This window comes from Mastomys coucha, unplaced genomic scaffold (assembly GCF_008632895.1).
Source record: "Mastomys coucha isolate ucsf_1 unplaced genomic scaffold, UCSF_Mcou_1 pScaffold22, whole genome shotgun sequence".
NCBI classification, from domain to species: Eukaryota; Metazoa; Chordata; class Mammalia; order Rodentia; family Muridae; genus Mastomys; species Mastomys coucha.
Window position 1 is genome coordinate 139,540,266 of NW_022196905.1, and position 17,008 is coordinate 139,557,273.

Sequence of the window (17,008 nt, forward strand, 5' to 3'; positions counted from 1 at the left end):
CCCCCCCCCCCCCGCTTTTGGAAACGACAAAACCGAGACACAAAGAAGTTAGGCGGCTGGCTCAGAAGCACATCCTTAATGGCTATGGTGCAAGGAGAGAGTCAAGGCCAGATCCCATATCATCAAGTCAAGGTCTTATTATGAGGCAAGCGTGGCCGCATTTGAGCTCGACAAAAGCCACATTTTTATGCTCGAGGCAGACGGGCCCCGCACCAGCGCGGGACGCGGTGACTCAGTCTCCGGCCAGCCAAATGGGAGGACAAACTTCAGACGCTCCCGAGGCTTGGAGGAGAGACTCCTGGGTCCCGCTTTCCTCCGGGACGAGGACCCAGCACCCGTGAGTCTCCTCAAAAAATCCCCGACGGAGAGGCCCTCAACCACTGTGGTCCTCAGCTTCCCAGTCAGGACAATTGAGCGTCGAGGCCCACGCATGGCTGAGAGCCGACCGGGATGGTCTCCCTCGGCGCGGATCTCCTAGAGGCCCCAGACCCGCGGGCTGAGGGGACGGCGGCAGCCGGCCTACGGCCGCCACTAGAGAAGCCACGCGAACCACGCGCGCCCACCCCCTCACCTCCTTTAGGCATCTCGGCTCCGGCGGCTGCAGCGGCGGCGGCGCCTCGAACTGACACCGGAAGTGGAAATGCCTTGGGATCGATTTCTTCCGCCCGGTCTGATCCCTCTCCGCGCGCCGCCGCCGCGGCCGCGAGAAACTGGGACCTCTCCGAGGCCGGGCTGTCTTGAGAGGTGCCTGAATTCCTGGCCAGAACGCGTGCTGCCAGGAATCCGCGTTCCCCGGTGTCTCTGTCAGAGGAGACACGTAGCCGTGCGGACCACCTCCACAGGAAGTGAGAGGAAAAGGGCCGTACGGTTTCCGGAATTCTACAAAGGCAGCGCCACGGACAACTAAGATGACGCAATCTCCGGGCGAGGTGGGCGGGGCCCCGCGAGGGCCTTATTCTGAAGAGTTTCTCACCGGAGCGGAAGCCGTCGATAAAGAAGCGGCGGCCTTAGGTGCTTGAGTTTCCGGTGAGTGTTTCGCTGTTCGGTTCTCGTGTACTGTATGTATCTTTTGGCAGTGGTTACGGGCGGGAGGGCTGTGTAAGCTGCTTCAGCGGCAAGGGCTGCAGTCTCCGATGACTTGGTGCCTCCTTCATCGCTCTGCACAGGGGATGGTAAACTTCTCTCTCTCTCTTTCTCTCTCTCTCTCTCTCTCTCTCTCTCTCTCTCTCTCTTTCTCTCTCTGCCTCTCTCTCCCTCTCTTCCTCTCTCTGCCTCTCTCTCCCTCTCTCTCTGTCTCTGTCTCTCTGCGTGTGTGTTTTCCCCACGTCGTTTTCTCGTCCGGGACCGTTTTCTGTCTAAATACCGCTTTTTTCTCAGATGCTGTTCTTTGAGTTTTCCACCACTGTCCCGTCCGGAACTTCGCTCTCGTTCACCCCTTTTCCTGAACTCTTCTACGTCTGTAAACAGCCCAACACCTCTTTCCTTCTGATATGATCACCTCTTCGTTTTACCTCTTCTCGGACCCGAGAGTCTCTCGGGTTGAATCCTAGGTCAGGAGAAAGTGATTTTCTAATCAGGCAGTGCGCCTTGGGGAAGGCTCAGATTCAATCTATGTCTTAACGTAAGCGCTGGAAAAATGGGAGCAAAGACCACTGGTGGGGAAGTCAGGAGCCTCCAATCTGTTAGACTCGCCAGTTCTCAGCAGTGTGACCCTGAGTCCACGTCTTAGAGTTTGATTCTTCCTTTATTAAATTGTTAAGGAGGTGCGTGTGTGTGTGTGTGTGTGTGTATGTATGTATGTATAGTGGGGGGTTGTCAAGTGTCAGTCACCATACAGTGGATGGGACTGAATAAATATTTGAACAGATGAGTCGGTTATGTTTATAGGTTACTCTTTACCAGCTAGAAGGCTTTATGCAATTAGAAAAAAAAAAGCTTTTCTGTTTAGATTTTGACTGGCCTGCTTCGTTCATTGTTCTTAAAAGAGAGATTTTGGCAGCTATTTAACGTGTGTAATCTACTGCTCTTATTCTACAGATGAGACGGAAGACTGAAGAGGAAAAGGAATCTCCCCCAGAGTTACAGAATAACTGGTAAATCTGGACAAGAATACAGACTTGTAACTGCGAAGACCAAGGGTTTTTATATTGCTCAGGTAGGAAAGAGACCCAAAGGAATTGTGTACCCCTCCCTTCCTTTCTCCCTTCCCTCCTTCCTTCCTCCCTTCCTTCCTACTCATATAGTCTAGATTGGGCTCAAACTCACCATATATCCAAAACTGGTAGTGAACTCCTGATCCTTCTGACTCCAACTCACACATGCTTGAATAATACGTGTGTGTCACCATTCCCATCTAGGGAAGCTAAGTAGCTGTTTTGGGTCTTCTGGAGAATGATCTACATGGACATACTTTTGGTTTGAATGAGTGGTAGATAGCAATCCAATGCAAAGAAAAAAACAGCTAGAGAGAATCGGGAGGAAAAGGTAGATTTTCTAGAAGGAGACGCCAAGTCATCCAGCAGAAATCAACTGGGGAAACCACTTTAAGGCATCCAGCCGGAATACCCAATAGGGTTCTGGATATAAATATAAAGTTATCTCAGATGAGGCTTCCAAACAAAGGAGCAAACCATCACAAGTAGAGATGATGCCATCAGCTCTGTTGCTCACAGCTCCAGCAGAAACTGACTGAGGAAACTGAAGCAGTCAATTAGAGTTCCTGATTGAACTTTCTCTCCATGGCTGAGCTTCCCATGGCTGAAGTTCTGACAGTTCTGGCTTCTCTTTTCTACTATAGATGCTTTTATATCATGAGATGTATAATAGATAGATTACCTTCCAGTAGATCTCAAGCAAGGCCTCAAGTGTTTTATTTTCCGGCTGTTTTGCTGTTCCTATAACTCCCTATTGTGGAGAATTGGGGGTGGTGGAACAGCACATGCCCAGAGAAGAGGCTGGGGGAGGATACTGAGACACCTGTTTGGTCTGAAACAGGGCAGAGGCAACACATGGTTACTTAAGGGCACAACATAGCATTACACTCTCTGAGCTTGACAGTTCAAGGAGCAGAGATGAATGGCTGTCAGAGCCCTTTGGAACCTGAGACTCAAAAAGCAGTTGATTTTTTTTGTAGATCTTTACAAGCTATCTTGCTGGGAAATGCCCAAAGTCAAAAGAAGCCGGAAAGCACCTCCAGATGGTTGGGAGTTGATCGAACCAACGTTGGATGAACTAGATCAAAAGATGAGAGAAGGTGAGTGGGGTCCTCCTGCCTGAGTGTGTTGGACAGTGTCAAGGCTCAGTGTCTCCAAGAATAGAAAGAAAGAAAAACACTGAAAAGAGGCTTGTAGCAAACTGGTCATGTTTTATCAGCTCAGAGTGCTTGAAAGTTCTGAAGAGTAAAGTAACATTAATGAGAATATCATCCCCTTCCCCAAAAAGGTTTGTTGTTGTTTCATTATTAGTGTATTTGTGAAAGATCAGATGTCTTTGTTACTTGTACTGTTTTGCTGAAGACCCTGTCTCCAGCAGACATAGTTCTGGCTGTCTGTCCTAGAACTCATTGTATAGACCAATAGACCAGCTGGCCTTGAACTCATGAAGAACTCCATGCCTCTGCCTTCCTGGTACTAGGATTAAAGAGGTGTGTCCCACAATGCCCAGCTCACTGCTTTTTTTTTTTGCTTTGGGGTAGGAGTAGGGGATGTATGCATGCGAGCACAGGTGCCTGGAGAAGCCAGAAGAGGATGTGAGAACGCCTAAAGCTGGAGTTACAAGCAGTTATAAGCCACCCTGATGGGGGTGCTGGGAATAGCCCCATTGTGAAGTCTTCTTATCCATGCCCTTTTTTCTTTTTGAGACTCCAGCCTTGGCTGGCCTAGAACTCTGCTATGTATTCACATTCTTTTAGTTTTTTGGTTTTCTGAGACAGGGTTTCTCTTTGTAGCCCTGGCTGTCCTGGAACTCACTTTGTAGACCAGGCTGGCCTCGAACTCAGAGATCCACCTGCCTCTGCCTTCCAAGTGCTGGGATTAAAGGCATGCCCCACCACGGCATGGTTTTTCTGGGTCTTGGGAAGTCTTTATCCCATGGTCTTTCACCATGTAGCAGTTTCTGCAACACAGCACCATAGCGATCTGTGTTTGGGAACCTTTACTTTACAGACAGCTTGTTTTGGAAACTTTATCAAAAGATATGCTAGCCTTGGATGAGCACAGTATGTCCTAGTTTGATTGCTGTTACTGTGATAAGACATCAGGCCAAAGAAGCATAGGGAAGGAAAGGTTTATCTGGCTTACAGTTCCAGGTTACAGTCTATCATTGAGGGGATGTCAAGGCAATACTAAGCACATCACCTCCACAGTCAAAAGCAGAGATGAAGCTGGAGAGATGGCTCAGTGGTTGAGAGCACTTACTGCTCTTGCCAACACCTCTTCTGACATCCATGGGCAACAGGTACACTAGTACACATACATACATGCCAGCAAAACACTCACATACATAAAACGAGATATACAGAACTTAAAAAAGAGGAGAGAGAGAGATAAATGGACACATGCTGTTTGCTTAACAACCAGAAGTTCAACCAGCTAGCTTTTTACACAGTTCAGGCCTCACACCTCCAGCATCTGAATGATGACCATACTCAGAGTTGGTCTTTCTACCTCAGTCAGGCCAACATGACTTAGGTCATTCTCAAGTGGGACTCCCATAGGTGATTCCATCTGGCAAGATGATAACTTTAAAAGCCATCTTACTATATGACTACTTAAGTTGTTATTTGTGTGTGTGGTGAGGAGGGTAGTACTACAAAGTTAGTGTGTAGGGGCTAGAGAACAATTTACAGAAGTCCGTTCTCTTCTGTGGGTTCCAAGGATCAGACTCTTACCTGTTTTGGGAGCAAGCACCCCTACCCACTGATCTATCCCATGGGCCCCCTGAAAATTTTTTTGTTAAATATATTTGAATGTTTTGCCTCATGTGTACTGTTTGTGTCTAGTATTTACAAAGGCCGAAAGAAGGACATTGGATCTCTGGAACTGGAGTTAGTTATGAGCTGCCATCTAAGTGCTAGGAATAGAACCTGGGTTCTCTGTAGGAACAGCCCGTGCTCTTAACCACTGAGTCTTTTCTTCAGTTCCCTTGAATGCCTGTTCAAAACAATCTTTGGAATACCTGTTTATAGCAAATCTGATCATTGCTATTATGAGGTCATACCTGAAGCAATAATTATTAAGCCAGTGTTAACTTTGCTTTCTCTTTTCTCAACTGATTGTGCTAGACTGTCTCTGTGAAATACCCAGAATTTAAGTCACAGTTGCTATGGACCAAGGGATTTCTTGACACAACTCTTAAAAATAAAGGAAATCAGAGTGTGGAGTAAAAAGTCTATTTTCAGGTCTCTTTTGATGTATTCCTAGACTCATAGTAACTCTTAACTTCTTGGGGTATTGCCAGACATTTTCTACACCATTTTGCCTTCTGCTAGAAGGGCTTGATGCCAGGTTCTTGTCAGCCCTTTTAATTGTTCATTATTTTTATTACTATCTACATGGATATAAAGTAGTCATAGCTGTAAAGAAGCAAACTTGCTACATCCTCTGTAGAATGACTAGCTCTAAAACACGTACATGCTTTTTTCTCCCCAGCTGAAACTGAACCCCATGAGGGAAAGAGGAAAGTGGAATCTCTATGGCCCATCTTCAGGATCCATCACCAGAAAACCCGCTATATCTTTGACCTCTTCTACAAGAGGAAAGCCATAAGCAGAGGTAAATGTAACTGGCTAATAAATTCCTTGACCTTTAAAAAACTGTTACTATGTGTCCATACTTGTGGAGAGAAGCATGTGCCTTGGCTTCCATGTGAAGGTTGCAGGACAGCCTGCAGGTTTTGGTTTTCCCTTTTTCCCTCATGGGTCTGGGGGATCAAATTCAGGTCATCAGGCCTGTATAGAAAGCATTCTTGGCCCCTGAGCCATCTTGCCTCTTGACTTTTTTGTACTTGAGTGGCTTTCAAGATTTATACAGTAGTTTATAAAAAGCTGGGTCTGGTGACAAACACCTTTAATCCCAGCATTCAGGAGGCAGAGGTAGGCAGATCTCTATGTATCTGAGGCAAACCTGGTCTACAGAGTGAGTTCCAGGACAGTCAGGGCTACCCAGAGAAACCTTTATCTTGAAAAACCATAAGAGGAAGAGGAGGATGAGAAGAAAGAAAGGGGAAAAAAGCTGAGTGTAATGGTTCAGACTTATAAGTTCAGCACTCGGGAAGCAGAGGCAGGAAGACCAGGGAGTTCCAGCTAACCCTTGACTGTAATGTGCTGCAGTGAATCTCCAACCCAGATAAGCCCATGCAAGGAAAACACAACTCAGTTAATATGAATACAAGCTGCACACCTAGATTGGGCAGACTGACCACTGCACTACTATTCCCCAGCTATGAGAGCTCTCCTAACTTGGGTTTCTCATGACCATGTGCTGCTGCTCCATTCTCCTTCCACCAGCTCCTCCTCTTCTTCAGTCTTCCCCTCTCTCTTTCCTCTCTCCATTCTCCCCCTCGCTCTCACCTCTCCCCAAAACTTTTTAGCTTTACCTTCCTTTCCACTGCCCAATCACCAGCTCTGGCCTTTATTTTACAAGTTAAAATGGGGAGAAGGTTCACATGAAGTCACCTGAGTAATGATTCACTCTCATCCCAGACAGCCCCTCTTGGGGAAGCAGAATTAGCATCAAAATACAATCAGCAGCAGGGCAACCCACAACAGTAATGGAAGATCCTAGCTCCAGAAATGAAAATTAAAGCAATGGTTATCTTTGCAAATCAAGCATCTGTTTTCTTACCATAGAAGATGAAGTAATAGCCAGGCAGTGGTGGTGCATGCCTTTAATCCCTGCACTTGGGAGGCAGAGGGATTTCTGAGTTTGAGGCCAGCCTGGTCTACAAAGCGAGTTTCCAGGACAGCCAGGGCTACACAGAGAAACCCTGTCTTGAAAAACCAAAAAAAGAAAGAAAGAAAGAAAGAAAGAAAGAAAGAAAGAAAGAAAGAAAGAAAGAAAGAAAGGAAGGAAGGAAGAAAGGAAGAAAGAAAGAAAGATAGATGAAGTAATTTATGTGTGTGTGTTGTTATTTTTGAAATAAGGCTACACTATATAGCCCTGGCTGGCATGGAACTTACATACAGACTGGGCCTCACACTCACAATACTGTACCTGCCTCTACTAATTTCTGGGATTTTTGCCTTTTGTTGTTTTTGAGTTTTGTTTCTTGAGACAGGGTTTATGTAATCATAGCTATCTTAGAACTCAAAGAGATTGTTCTGTCTCTATCTCCCAGGTGCTGGGATCAAAGGCTAGTGCTACTATACCCAGCCTAACTTTTCCTTTTAAGTCCAAGGTGAAGGCAGGTTTGTTATGCTGTGTTCTGATGTTTGTTCCCAACTTTCTGACAGAACTCTATGAATACTGCATCAAAGAGGGCTATGCAGACAAAAACCTCATTGCAAAGTGGAAGAAGCAGGGCTATGAGAACCTATGCTGCCTACGCTGCATTCAGACTCGGGACACCAACTTTGGCACCAACTGCATTTGCCGGGTTCCCAAAAGCAAGCTGGAAGTGGTAATGCCTGATGGTTGGGGTTGGGGGGAGTATTTTCTATTTAAAACTTTGCCTTAGTTGACGATAAGGGGTATTTGGGGAAGTAGTTTCATCACTAGAACCCTACTGGCCACCTTTCCCAAAAGTGAGTCCTAACCAGGGATCCTTTTGAGGTGGTATCTGGGGCTGGTCTCAGTACTGCCGGTGGGCAAATAACTGAAGCAGATCTCACTCCTTAGGGATTAGTGATGGCAGTAGTTCTGAGGTGATGGGAGGGCTATGCTAGCAAGGTTAGCTGTCAGGTAACCTATCCCTCTAGTCTCATGGGGACATTAATCTCTATATGTCTTCTGTTAGAACTTTGATCCAAAGCCAGGAGGGGTGGCTCATGCCTTTAATTCCAGCACTTGGGAGGTTGAGGCCAGCCTGGGGTAGTACTGAGATCCTGCTTCAAAAAGAAAAAATGGTTTCAAGGGTAGGCCAGGCACCTAGCAGCAGTGCTGGTGTACAAAGTAGCTGGGCTCCAATCTCCACACCCTTGAAATGGAGCACCAGATGGAGGTCAGGACAGATAGGCCATCCATTCAGCTTGACCTTTGTTTCTTCTCATTACACTGAAGCAAGACTTAACTCCCAGAGTTTTCATTGAGTGCAGATGGCCTCAGCTCAGCAGGCAGCTCTGTCCTCTGTACCAAGGGTAGGGCTCTGTGTACATGTGCTGAGCCATGGCTAGTGAGCAATAGCTGCTTCCCAAGAAGCCCTAGGTGTCTGTCCCAGCCTGTGGTTCAGGTTTTACTGAGCTTCGGGGCCAGATTGTTGCCTTAGTTGGTAGAGGGCCCCCTAGAATGCATGGAGCCCTAGAAGCTCTAAGCCCTAGGTTCCATCTCTGGTGCCCATAGAGCCAGATGTGCAAGTGTACATCTAATCCTAGCACTCAGCAGCTGTTGGCAGGACCAGAAAATTAGGGTCATCCTATATATGAGACTCTTTCTCAGTTAAAACAGATCTAACAGCTTTACCAGAAAACTTTATTTGTTTAGAATGGGCTCATGGTCTCCACAAAAGGAGGTAAAGACAGCATTGCTCCAGCACCCCCAGCCAGCCACTATACCCCTGGGCCAAGACTGTTCTGGACATAGGAAATGAAGTGCAGACCTTTTGCCCCAGTGGCCTCAGGAACTCTGGCTTTAGCCCTCTTGGCAGTGGCAGGCTCACCATTCTTTGTAGCGAGTGTGTCTTGTTATAGCAATCACACACAGACACTAACTTCTGCCTGGTAGTAGTAACTGTTCCATTTCACAAAGGAGCTGAAATGGCCAAGTAGAACTGTCTAGTAAAGATGCTCTGCAAGGGAATATTTGCTAGCACCCTGTTGAGCAGGATCCTGTAGGAGTGTGTGTGGGCTGTAGCAGTGCATTTAAATGTTCTTCTTTGGTTACAGGGTCGCATCATCGAGTGCACACACTGTGGCTGCCGCGGTTGCTCTGGCTGACACTCTTGACTCCTTTGCATCCTGGACTTTGGACCTTGGGCTCATGCTTACTGGCCCACTGCCTCCTGAAGTAACTCTTCTCAGAGTGGTGCTCAGAGAAAAGACCCAGGGGAAGCATGAGCTCGTCTACAGGTGACGGCTTTAGTGTCACCAGCTGAGATCTGTAAAAATAAAGCCTTTAGACCTCTTGACTACATTCTTTTCTTTCAGCGCAGCAGGCCGTGCAATGCAGGGCACGGACTTAGTTCTGGCTCTGTGTCGGAGATGTTATGTGACCATGACTGTTTATCAAGATGTCTTGGCCTAATGTGGGACCTGCTATGATCTGGGCACCCTGTAAAGTGCTATGGTGCCTCTGGAATATTCTTGACTTCTAAAGCAGAAGGTACTCCTGGGCTCCACCAGCAATGTGAAGGCTGGGTACTTGTCATAGCAGCATGCTCCATCATCTGTCCCTAAGGCCACCAGCATTCTCAGTGGTGTCTTGGTCCCCGACAGGCTTGTTCTGGAACTTCTGCCAGGGGTGGGGAGCTTCCTCTGCTGGCATCACTTTCAGCCACTGCTTGTAATAAGCTCGAAAGCCATCAATCTTCTCCAAGTAGGTGTTTTTTTCTTTGTACTATAATTAGAGATGCACAGGACTATGTCAGCGTGAGTGACATATAGAGACACAAGCTTCACTATGAAACCGATCACTTTGTACAATGAATATAGAATATGCTAAGAAAGTGGGGCATCTGATAATGTTTTCAAAAGTCAATCTAAGCTACCGCATGTCACTCAAAATTAACCCAAGTCACAGCAGCTAGCCCCTGTCCTTTCCTCAAGGAGACTACCATATAATTTGACAAAAGAGTCATTGCTGTCAACGTGGGTTCTGGAACATCTGTTATTTGGGAATAGCCCATACCACCCTTTGCCTAAGAGCCATCTAGTCTCAGAACACTACAGTGTGTCTAACCCACAGAAGTCACCTTAGCTCCACAGCTAGAACTGATGCATCCCCTCCACTCTGCCTCTGTTTTGCTGTGCTGTTGCTATCCTTCTGACCTTGGATCACTGCAGCATCTCCTTGCAGGGAGGAGAGGTGTGATGAGTTTGAAACAAATGACAGGGGCACCATGGGAAAAGTAAGTCAAACACCGTTAAAACACAATACTAAAAGTATGAGTTTAAAAAGGCTTAAGTATGTTTTGAGCTGGACATAGTGAGACACACCTTTGTTCCCAACATCTGGATAGCAGAGAGGCAGATCTCTAAGAGGCCAGTCCTCTCTACAATGCAAGTTCCAAAATAGCCAGGGCTACACAGAGACCATGTGCTGAAGAAATAGCTCAGTGCTTACTATTCAAGCATGATGACAAGTTCAAACTCTAATACTCATGCCTTCTGCTACATAGTCCCTGGGCTAGGGAGATAAGACAGGAGACAGCAAGTCTAGTCAAACTGATGAGCTCCAGTTTCAGTAAGAGATCCTGTATCAGAAAAGTAGAGAGTGATAGAAGGCTTTAAGTAGTCTTAGGTCTTCAGTTGCACTAATTTCCTTCTATGCACTAAGACTATCTATGAACACATTATTTACAACATGGAACTGAAAATAATCTAGGGGCTAGAGCGAGGTCTTGGCAGCTAAGAACCGTGAATGGGTTTTACTCCATGCACCCATAAGATGGCAGAAAACTACCTCTAACTCCAGTTGGAAGGGATCAGGCCTCCTTGGGTACTGCACACACACTACATGCTGCTGGCACAGGCCTTTAATCCCAGCACTTGGGAGGCAGAGGCAGGAGGATGGATCTCTGAGTTCAAGGCCAGACTGGTCTATAGTGTGAGTTCAGGACATTCAGGGCTACATAAAAACCCTATCTCAAACACAAAACAAAACAAAAAACAAACCAGAGAGTTCAGCAGTTGAGAGCACTGACTGCTCTTCTAGAGGTCCTGAATTCAACTCCCAGAAACCACATGGTGGTTTGCAACCATCTGTAATGGGATCTGATGGCCTTTTCCAGTGTGTCTGAAGAGAGCAATAGTGTACTCACATACATTAAATAAATATTAAAGAAACGAAATAGCCAGGGGGCGGGGGGAGTAGTGGTGGCGCATGCCTTTAATCCCAGCACTTGGGAGGCAGAGGCAGGTGGATTTCTGAGTTGGAGGTCAGCCTGGTCTACAGAGTGAGTTCCAGGACAGCCAGGGCTATACAGAGAAACCCTGTCTCGGAAAAACAAAATTGAAACAAACCCTAAACACCCATATACATTTTTTAAAAAAGGCAACAAGAAGGTGACCTACAGATGCTCATACACACCTGATGCTCAGCACAGCCTGCCCTGCTGACCCACTCATTCTTTCTCAGCAAGTGCCACACATGGCAGCCATTCCTGAGCACTGCCTCAACTGCTCTCGCCCATTCACTGTCTCCCTTACTTTCTGGATTGTGGTCATCTAAGCCATTGTTGCCATTAGTGCTCTAGAGACAGAGCACAGAGCCTGACTCAACACAGCCCAAAACCAAAGGAGCCTGATGTCCTTGAAGGGTTAACATGTACAGTAGCCTTCATCAGACTATCACTTGCAATGCCACTGTGCAAACACTCAATGGGTGAATACTGAGCACCAATCAATGCATAAGCATTGGGAACCAGGTGAACAGGTAAGCTACCTCTCTAAGCCCAGGCAGTTCAGGGAAGACTGAACACAGTAAACCATGGTATCACAAGACTGGCATGTGGGGGACAGGGAGGTGGATTTGCGAAAGGCTATTTAAGACTGGACATAACAGTGCACACCTATAATCCCAGCCCTTGAGAGGAATAGGCAGGAGAATCAGTAGGCCAGCCTGTCACCTGACTCAGCTAATAAAAACAAAAAGTGGGCTAGAAAGATGGCTTAGTGATAAAGAGAACATACTGCTCTTCCAGAGGATCTGAGTTCAGTTCCCTGCATCTACACCACGCACACCACACCACAACTGCCTGTTAGCTCCAGGGGAGTCAATGTGGCTCAGGGCCTTGGGTTTCTCTTAAGAAAACTTGTTGGACAACTTTCAGCAAGGAAATGAATGTCAAGACCCAAAAGTCAAAATCAGAGATGATGGCAACTAAGGGAACAGTAAGTGCTGACAGTAAACTTGGTGCACATACCCGGTCAAAGGTGGGAGGGTACTCAGCTGCAAACTCCAGCTGGCGGATGACCACTTCGTTTACTGGGACGCTATTCTGCCTCATGTCCTTCAGGATGCTGATGAGATAGGTGTAGTTCAGCCTCTTGAGGGCTGCGTTGATAAGGGTGCTGTAGATGTGGATGTTAGGGGTCACCTGGGACTTCTGGAACATGAACATCATGGACATGGTCAGCAGGATGGTGGTGGCTGGTAGGACAAAGCAGTCTGCTATGCCAAGTCCATAGGCAGGTCTGCTCCACAGACAAGGCACCAGAACAAGGGTGGGACTGTACACTAGCCTTCTAGCCCTCCACAGATGCAAAGCAAGCACGCTCTATTCAGGGAGAAAGACTGGTGCTTACGGGTTGACAGACAGGCAGGAAATGAGGCGCAAAGTACCTCCTCATTCCTGGCTGTAGTTTATTAGTTGACACTGTCATCATCAGGCACTGTTGGGCCAAGAACAGCCAACATTAGTTGAGTAATAGAATGTGTGGACATTACTTGGTCCTTAGGAAGTAGCCACTGTTGGGGCTGAATGAAATCCACTCAGTAAGCACTCAGGAGGGTCAGAGAGAATGTGTATCAGAGGGAGCCAGGGCTGTGAAAACTACCCTTTGTCCCCAGGGTTTCTAGTCCATCCCTCCAGGATATTGGGGCTCAGCCCCATTCACACCTCTCCATCAGAACTAACAGCAACTTCAAGTTCTCAGGGCCAGTTTTTACAGTGGTTCAAAGGGGTGCTGTCCTACTTGCCCCACCCCATACTCATTTGATCCTGCTGGGCCTCATTTTCCCAACAACTTTCTTCCTGAAAATCCCAGAGGTCTCCCAGAACCATGGGCAGCAGGCTTGGGGTTGGGCCTGGGCCCCTCACCTTCATGTCTGCAAGCAGCTGCATACCATCCCTGGGCTGATGGCACCCAATGGCCAGATTGCAGAAAGTCCGCAGATTGGGGACAATTCCCTTCTTTGCCAGGATTGGCAACAGTGCCTGTAGGACAGACATGCAACCGTTACCTGTGACCCACAAGCTCTGGCCTATTGTTCGGATGAATCACTCTGCTGTATGCTAGAGACCTAGGAACACGACTCTACTCAGAGGCCCTTGACTCCCTCAGCTGACGGTATGGCAATCCTGGTCTCAGCTCAGCACTCAAGACCTCATGCCCTTTTGTCTCAAATGTCCTTCTCTTATCTGCCTTTCCTACCCTCTGTCTCATGCTCCTTGGCTGCCCAGCCCTGCAATGGGCCAAGAAACTAAGAGCTTGTGATTCAGGGGAGGAAGCGGCACTGACCAGTATGGTATAAGAAAGAGGGTACCTCTCAGCCTGGGAGGGTCCCAGGGAAGGACGCTGCCATCTTTGCTTGTCCAGAGGAAAGTGTGCTCTGCACTATGACCATTTCTCTGTCACCCTTGACCCAGGTACTGCTTCTATCAAAGCAAGCATCACATGGAACTGACTGTGAGCCATGAGGTGGCAGTGCATGCCTTTTTTCCCAGCATCAGGAGGCAGAGGCAGCCAGGTCCCTGTAAGTTTGAGGCCAGTCTGGTCTACAAAGTGAGTTCCAGGACTGCAGGGCTGTTACACCGAGGAAACACTGTCTCGAAAAACCAGGAAAAAACAAACAAACAAACATAACAACCTGATTATGTAAGTGAACAAAACCCTGTGAGGAAGCACAGCCATTGTCTCTGTGAGATGGAGAAAAACCACACAACCAGACAGTGTGCCTCCTGGTCTGACCAGGACAGAAGCAGATAGGCCTGAATATGGATGAGGAGGGTCAGAAGACTCTGGAGATAGACTAGGGTGCCTCATGGTAATTCTTTCCTTGGGGGAGGCAGGTCGGGGTCGGGTGCCGAGCCAGGGTCTCACTACAAAGCCTCAGCTGGTCTGGAGTTCACTCTGTAAACCTGGAAATCCACCTACCTCTGCCTCCCAAGTGTACCACCATATCCAGGCCCCACCCCTTTTTATCTCCTCCCACCCCCTTTTTTAAAGAAAAGGTCAAGGCTGATATTGAACTTTCAATTTGGCTTGCTGGATTGTTTTATAGCAACCTGACACAAACTAGAGTTACTTGATAGGTAGGAATCTCAATGGAGAAAACGCCTACATAAAATGGGGCTATAGAGCATTCTCTTAATTAGTGCTTGATGGGGAAGGAAGGCACCATCCCTGGGCTGGGTTCTAGAAGAAGGCAGGCTGAGCATGCCATGACAGTAAGCAGCGCCCTCCATGGCCTCCGCATCAGCTGCTGCCTCCAGGATCCTGTCCTGTCCTGACTTCCCTCAGTGATAGAATATGAATGTGGAAGCATAAGCCAAATAAACCCTCCTCAAATTGCTGTGGTCATGGTGTCTCATCACAGCAATAGTAAATAACCCTAACTAAGGCAGTACAGCCAAGAATGACCTGACTTCTTGATCTGCCAGCCTCCGATCTCCTGGGATAACAGGTGAGCATCACCAGACCCAGTTTATGCAGTGGTAGGAATGGACCCAGAACCATATGTATGCTAGACAAGCATTCTACCAGCTGAGCTAGCCTCATCATCCCCACAGTGACATTTTTTTTTTAACGTGTACAGCTCTTCTGCCTGCATTTACGTCTATGTACCACTTGAATGTTTAGTGGCCATGGAAGCCAGAAGATGGTTTTAAGCTGCCATAGAGGTGTCTTCTAGAACACTAGCCAGTGTTCTTAAGCACTGAATCATCTCTCCAGTTCATGATGATTCTTTCTTTTTCTTTTTTTCTTTTTAAAGATTTATTTATTTTTATATGTGTGAGTACACTGTAGCTGTCTTCAGACACACCAGAGGAGGGCATCAGATCCCATTACAGATGGTTGTGAGGCACCATGTTGTTGCTGGGATTTGAACTCAGGACCTCTGGAAGAACAGTCAGTGCTCTTTTTTTTTGTTTGTTTGTTTGTTTTTCGAGACAGGGTTTTTCTGTGTAGCCCTGGCTGTCCTGGAACTCACTCTGTAGTCCAGGCTGGCCTCGAACTCAGAAATCCGCCTGTCTCTGCCTCCCAAGTGCTGGGATTAAAGGCGTGTGCCACCACCTCCAGGCTCAGTCAGTGCTCTTAACCCTGAGCCATCTCTCCAGCCCTCATGGTGATTCTTAAGACCACTGAACAACTCTACAGTCCTGTTCCTGAAATGCCTGCTCATTTTATGTACCACTCTTCAGTGTAATAGTGTAATGGCAGGTTCAGCCCCTTAGAACCCAGTGTCCCAGCGTGTCAGCATGACCCTTCTCCATGAATGCCCTGCAGTGCAGCTGGCTGGTTTGTGGCTCTAGACATGTCTGCTGACTAGTTTGCTACAGAGCAGGGAGAAAAGGGAGCCCCAGTAGACAGTCCTTACCTTGGCTCCCTCCAGGTCTCCCAGTTTGCTCTTCTTCCTTATCAGCGTGTTGAAGAAGGTGACGTCAGCCTCCACCCTATGCCTGTCCAGGAGGGAGAGCATCGAGGACTCTGCGGGGCTCCCAGGTTCCACCACCTCGGCCAGCATAGTGAGGGTTCTGATGTCTGGCTGGAGCCCGTGCTCTGCCATCTTGCCCAGGAAGCCTTCCAGGCCCCCCATCAATGCCAGCCTATCAGCAGGTGTAGCCACTGTCCCAAAGGAGACCACAGCGGGGGACAGAGTCCCAACACTTAGGAGATTGACTTCCAGCTCCACGTGGGGAGGTTTCAGCGGCAGTGGGGTGAGGGCTACTATGTGGCTAGGCTCTACCTTGGTTTCTGCCTCAGGCGGGGTCCTACTTGTTACCCCGGCCATAGGAAAGGCTGGTGGCCCCTTGAGTTTCTGACAAGGTTCCAGAAACAGCTGTCTCTCCAGTGCTTCCACATGTCTGACTGACACACCACGGCCTGTCTTGGCCTGGCCTTTCCTCTCGGCCAGATGCCTGCCTGTTGGGGGCTGGAGCAGGACGGTGTCTTCCTGGGACATCAGGAGCAGCTGGGAAGCAACCTCTGGCTCCCCCAGACCACAGTCTCGAGCTGCCCCCAACAAGAGGTTGTAGCCATGCCTACTTGGTTTGATCCCCAGACTCAACATCTGCCGCCACACCTGAAGGAAAAAGCAAATGTTAGAGCTCCAAGGTCCTGCCTCCTACCGGCCTTCAGAGGAAGGAAGTACTATTGTCAAGAGCCATCATAGGAGAAGCTAAAAACTAGCAGGCGAGCTTCCTAAGATGGGTCTGCCTTGGATTAAAGCTTACAATGGATTTGCTCCAGTAGAAAAGGCCCAGGAGAAACTCATTTAAGGAACGATTCCTGCTATTAATATGCTTTTCCTGTTATTATTAAATACTATCAATCACTAGGTATCGGCCCACCATTTTGAGCAGATCTCCGCAATCCTATGAAGATATATTTTCTTGTAGTGATACTTTAGGAAGTTTTTAGAGATGGTCTTAGTTGCTAGAAAAATGTAATAAAGTCAGACTCAAGAACAGAATGTGCCCACTCCTCAGAATAGTAAGTAAAGGCTGCATAATAAGAAATACAATGAGTTTCATAATAACACTAAAGAGAAAAACAGACTTGGGACAATTTTGTGTTCAAGAGAAAACATTTAAGTCCAAGGATAAAGTCATAAGTGGGCACTGTGATAAGGCAAGGATCATGTAAAACCTGTTGCTTTGAACTTTTAATGAGTATACTATAATGAAACATTGCTTTGAACTTAATATCAACATCCTTCTGTAACTCTCATTTTATGGCAATTTTTTTTTTTTT

General features: G+C 47.4%; 3 protein-coding genes across 6 annotated transcripts in view; 1 reads left to right on the forward strand and 2 right to left on the reverse strand.

The window, feature by feature from the left end:
* The window catches only part of Pdap1 (PDGFA associated protein 1), a 10,411-nt gene extending 9,687 nt beyond the window's left edge, over positions 1 to 724 (reverse strand). The window contains exon 1 of the mRNA XM_031338716.1: positions 572 to 724. Within this exon, the coding sequence (XP_031194576.1) occupies positions 572 to 584 (13 nt within the window). The 5' untranslated portion in view covers positions 585 to 724. The remainder of the gene's footprint in view (positions 1 to 571) is intronic.
* A 132-nt stretch (positions 725 to 856) lies between these two features.
* Positions 857 to 9,279, forward strand: Bud31 (BUD31 homolog). 4 transcript variants are annotated; one of them, XM_031338717.1, is made up of 6 exons: positions 857 to 1,026; positions 2,038 to 2,155; positions 3,134 to 3,253; positions 5,649 to 5,771; positions 7,451 to 7,617; positions 9,038 to 9,279. In XM_031338717.1, exons 3-6 carry the CDS (start codon positions 3,160 to 3,162, stop codon positions 9,086 to 9,088), a joined length of 435 nt encoding a protein of 144 aa, XP_031194577.1. In that variant the 5' UTR covers positions 857 to 1,026; positions 2,038 to 2,155; positions 3,134 to 3,159; the 3' UTR covers positions 9,089 to 9,279. The 4 variants fall into 4 exon arrangements, with proteins under 4 accessions (XP_031194577.1, XP_031194579.1, XP_031194578.1 ...); XM_031338719.1 differs by lacking the exon at positions 857 to 1,026 and adding an exon at positions 1,040 to 1,058; XM_031338718.1 differs by lacking the exon at positions 857 to 1,026 and adding an exon at positions 1,051 to 1,172.
* Positions 8,607 to 17,008, reverse strand: part of LOC116068752 (pentatricopeptide repeat-containing protein 1, mitochondrial) — a 20,574-nt gene continuing 12,172 nt past the window's right edge. The window contains exons 6-9 of the mRNA XM_031338710.1: positions 15,633 to 16,337; positions 13,132 to 13,248; positions 12,235 to 12,417; positions 8,607 to 9,707 (exon numbers count right to left, since the gene is read on the reverse strand). Of these exons, the coding sequence (XP_031194570.1) occupies positions 9,534 to 9,707; positions 12,235 to 12,417; positions 13,132 to 13,248; positions 15,633 to 16,337 (1,179 nt within the window). The 3' untranslated portion in view covers positions 8,607 to 9,533. The remainder of the gene's footprint in view (positions 9,708 to 12,234; positions 12,418 to 13,131; positions 13,249 to 15,632; positions 16,338 to 17,008) is intronic.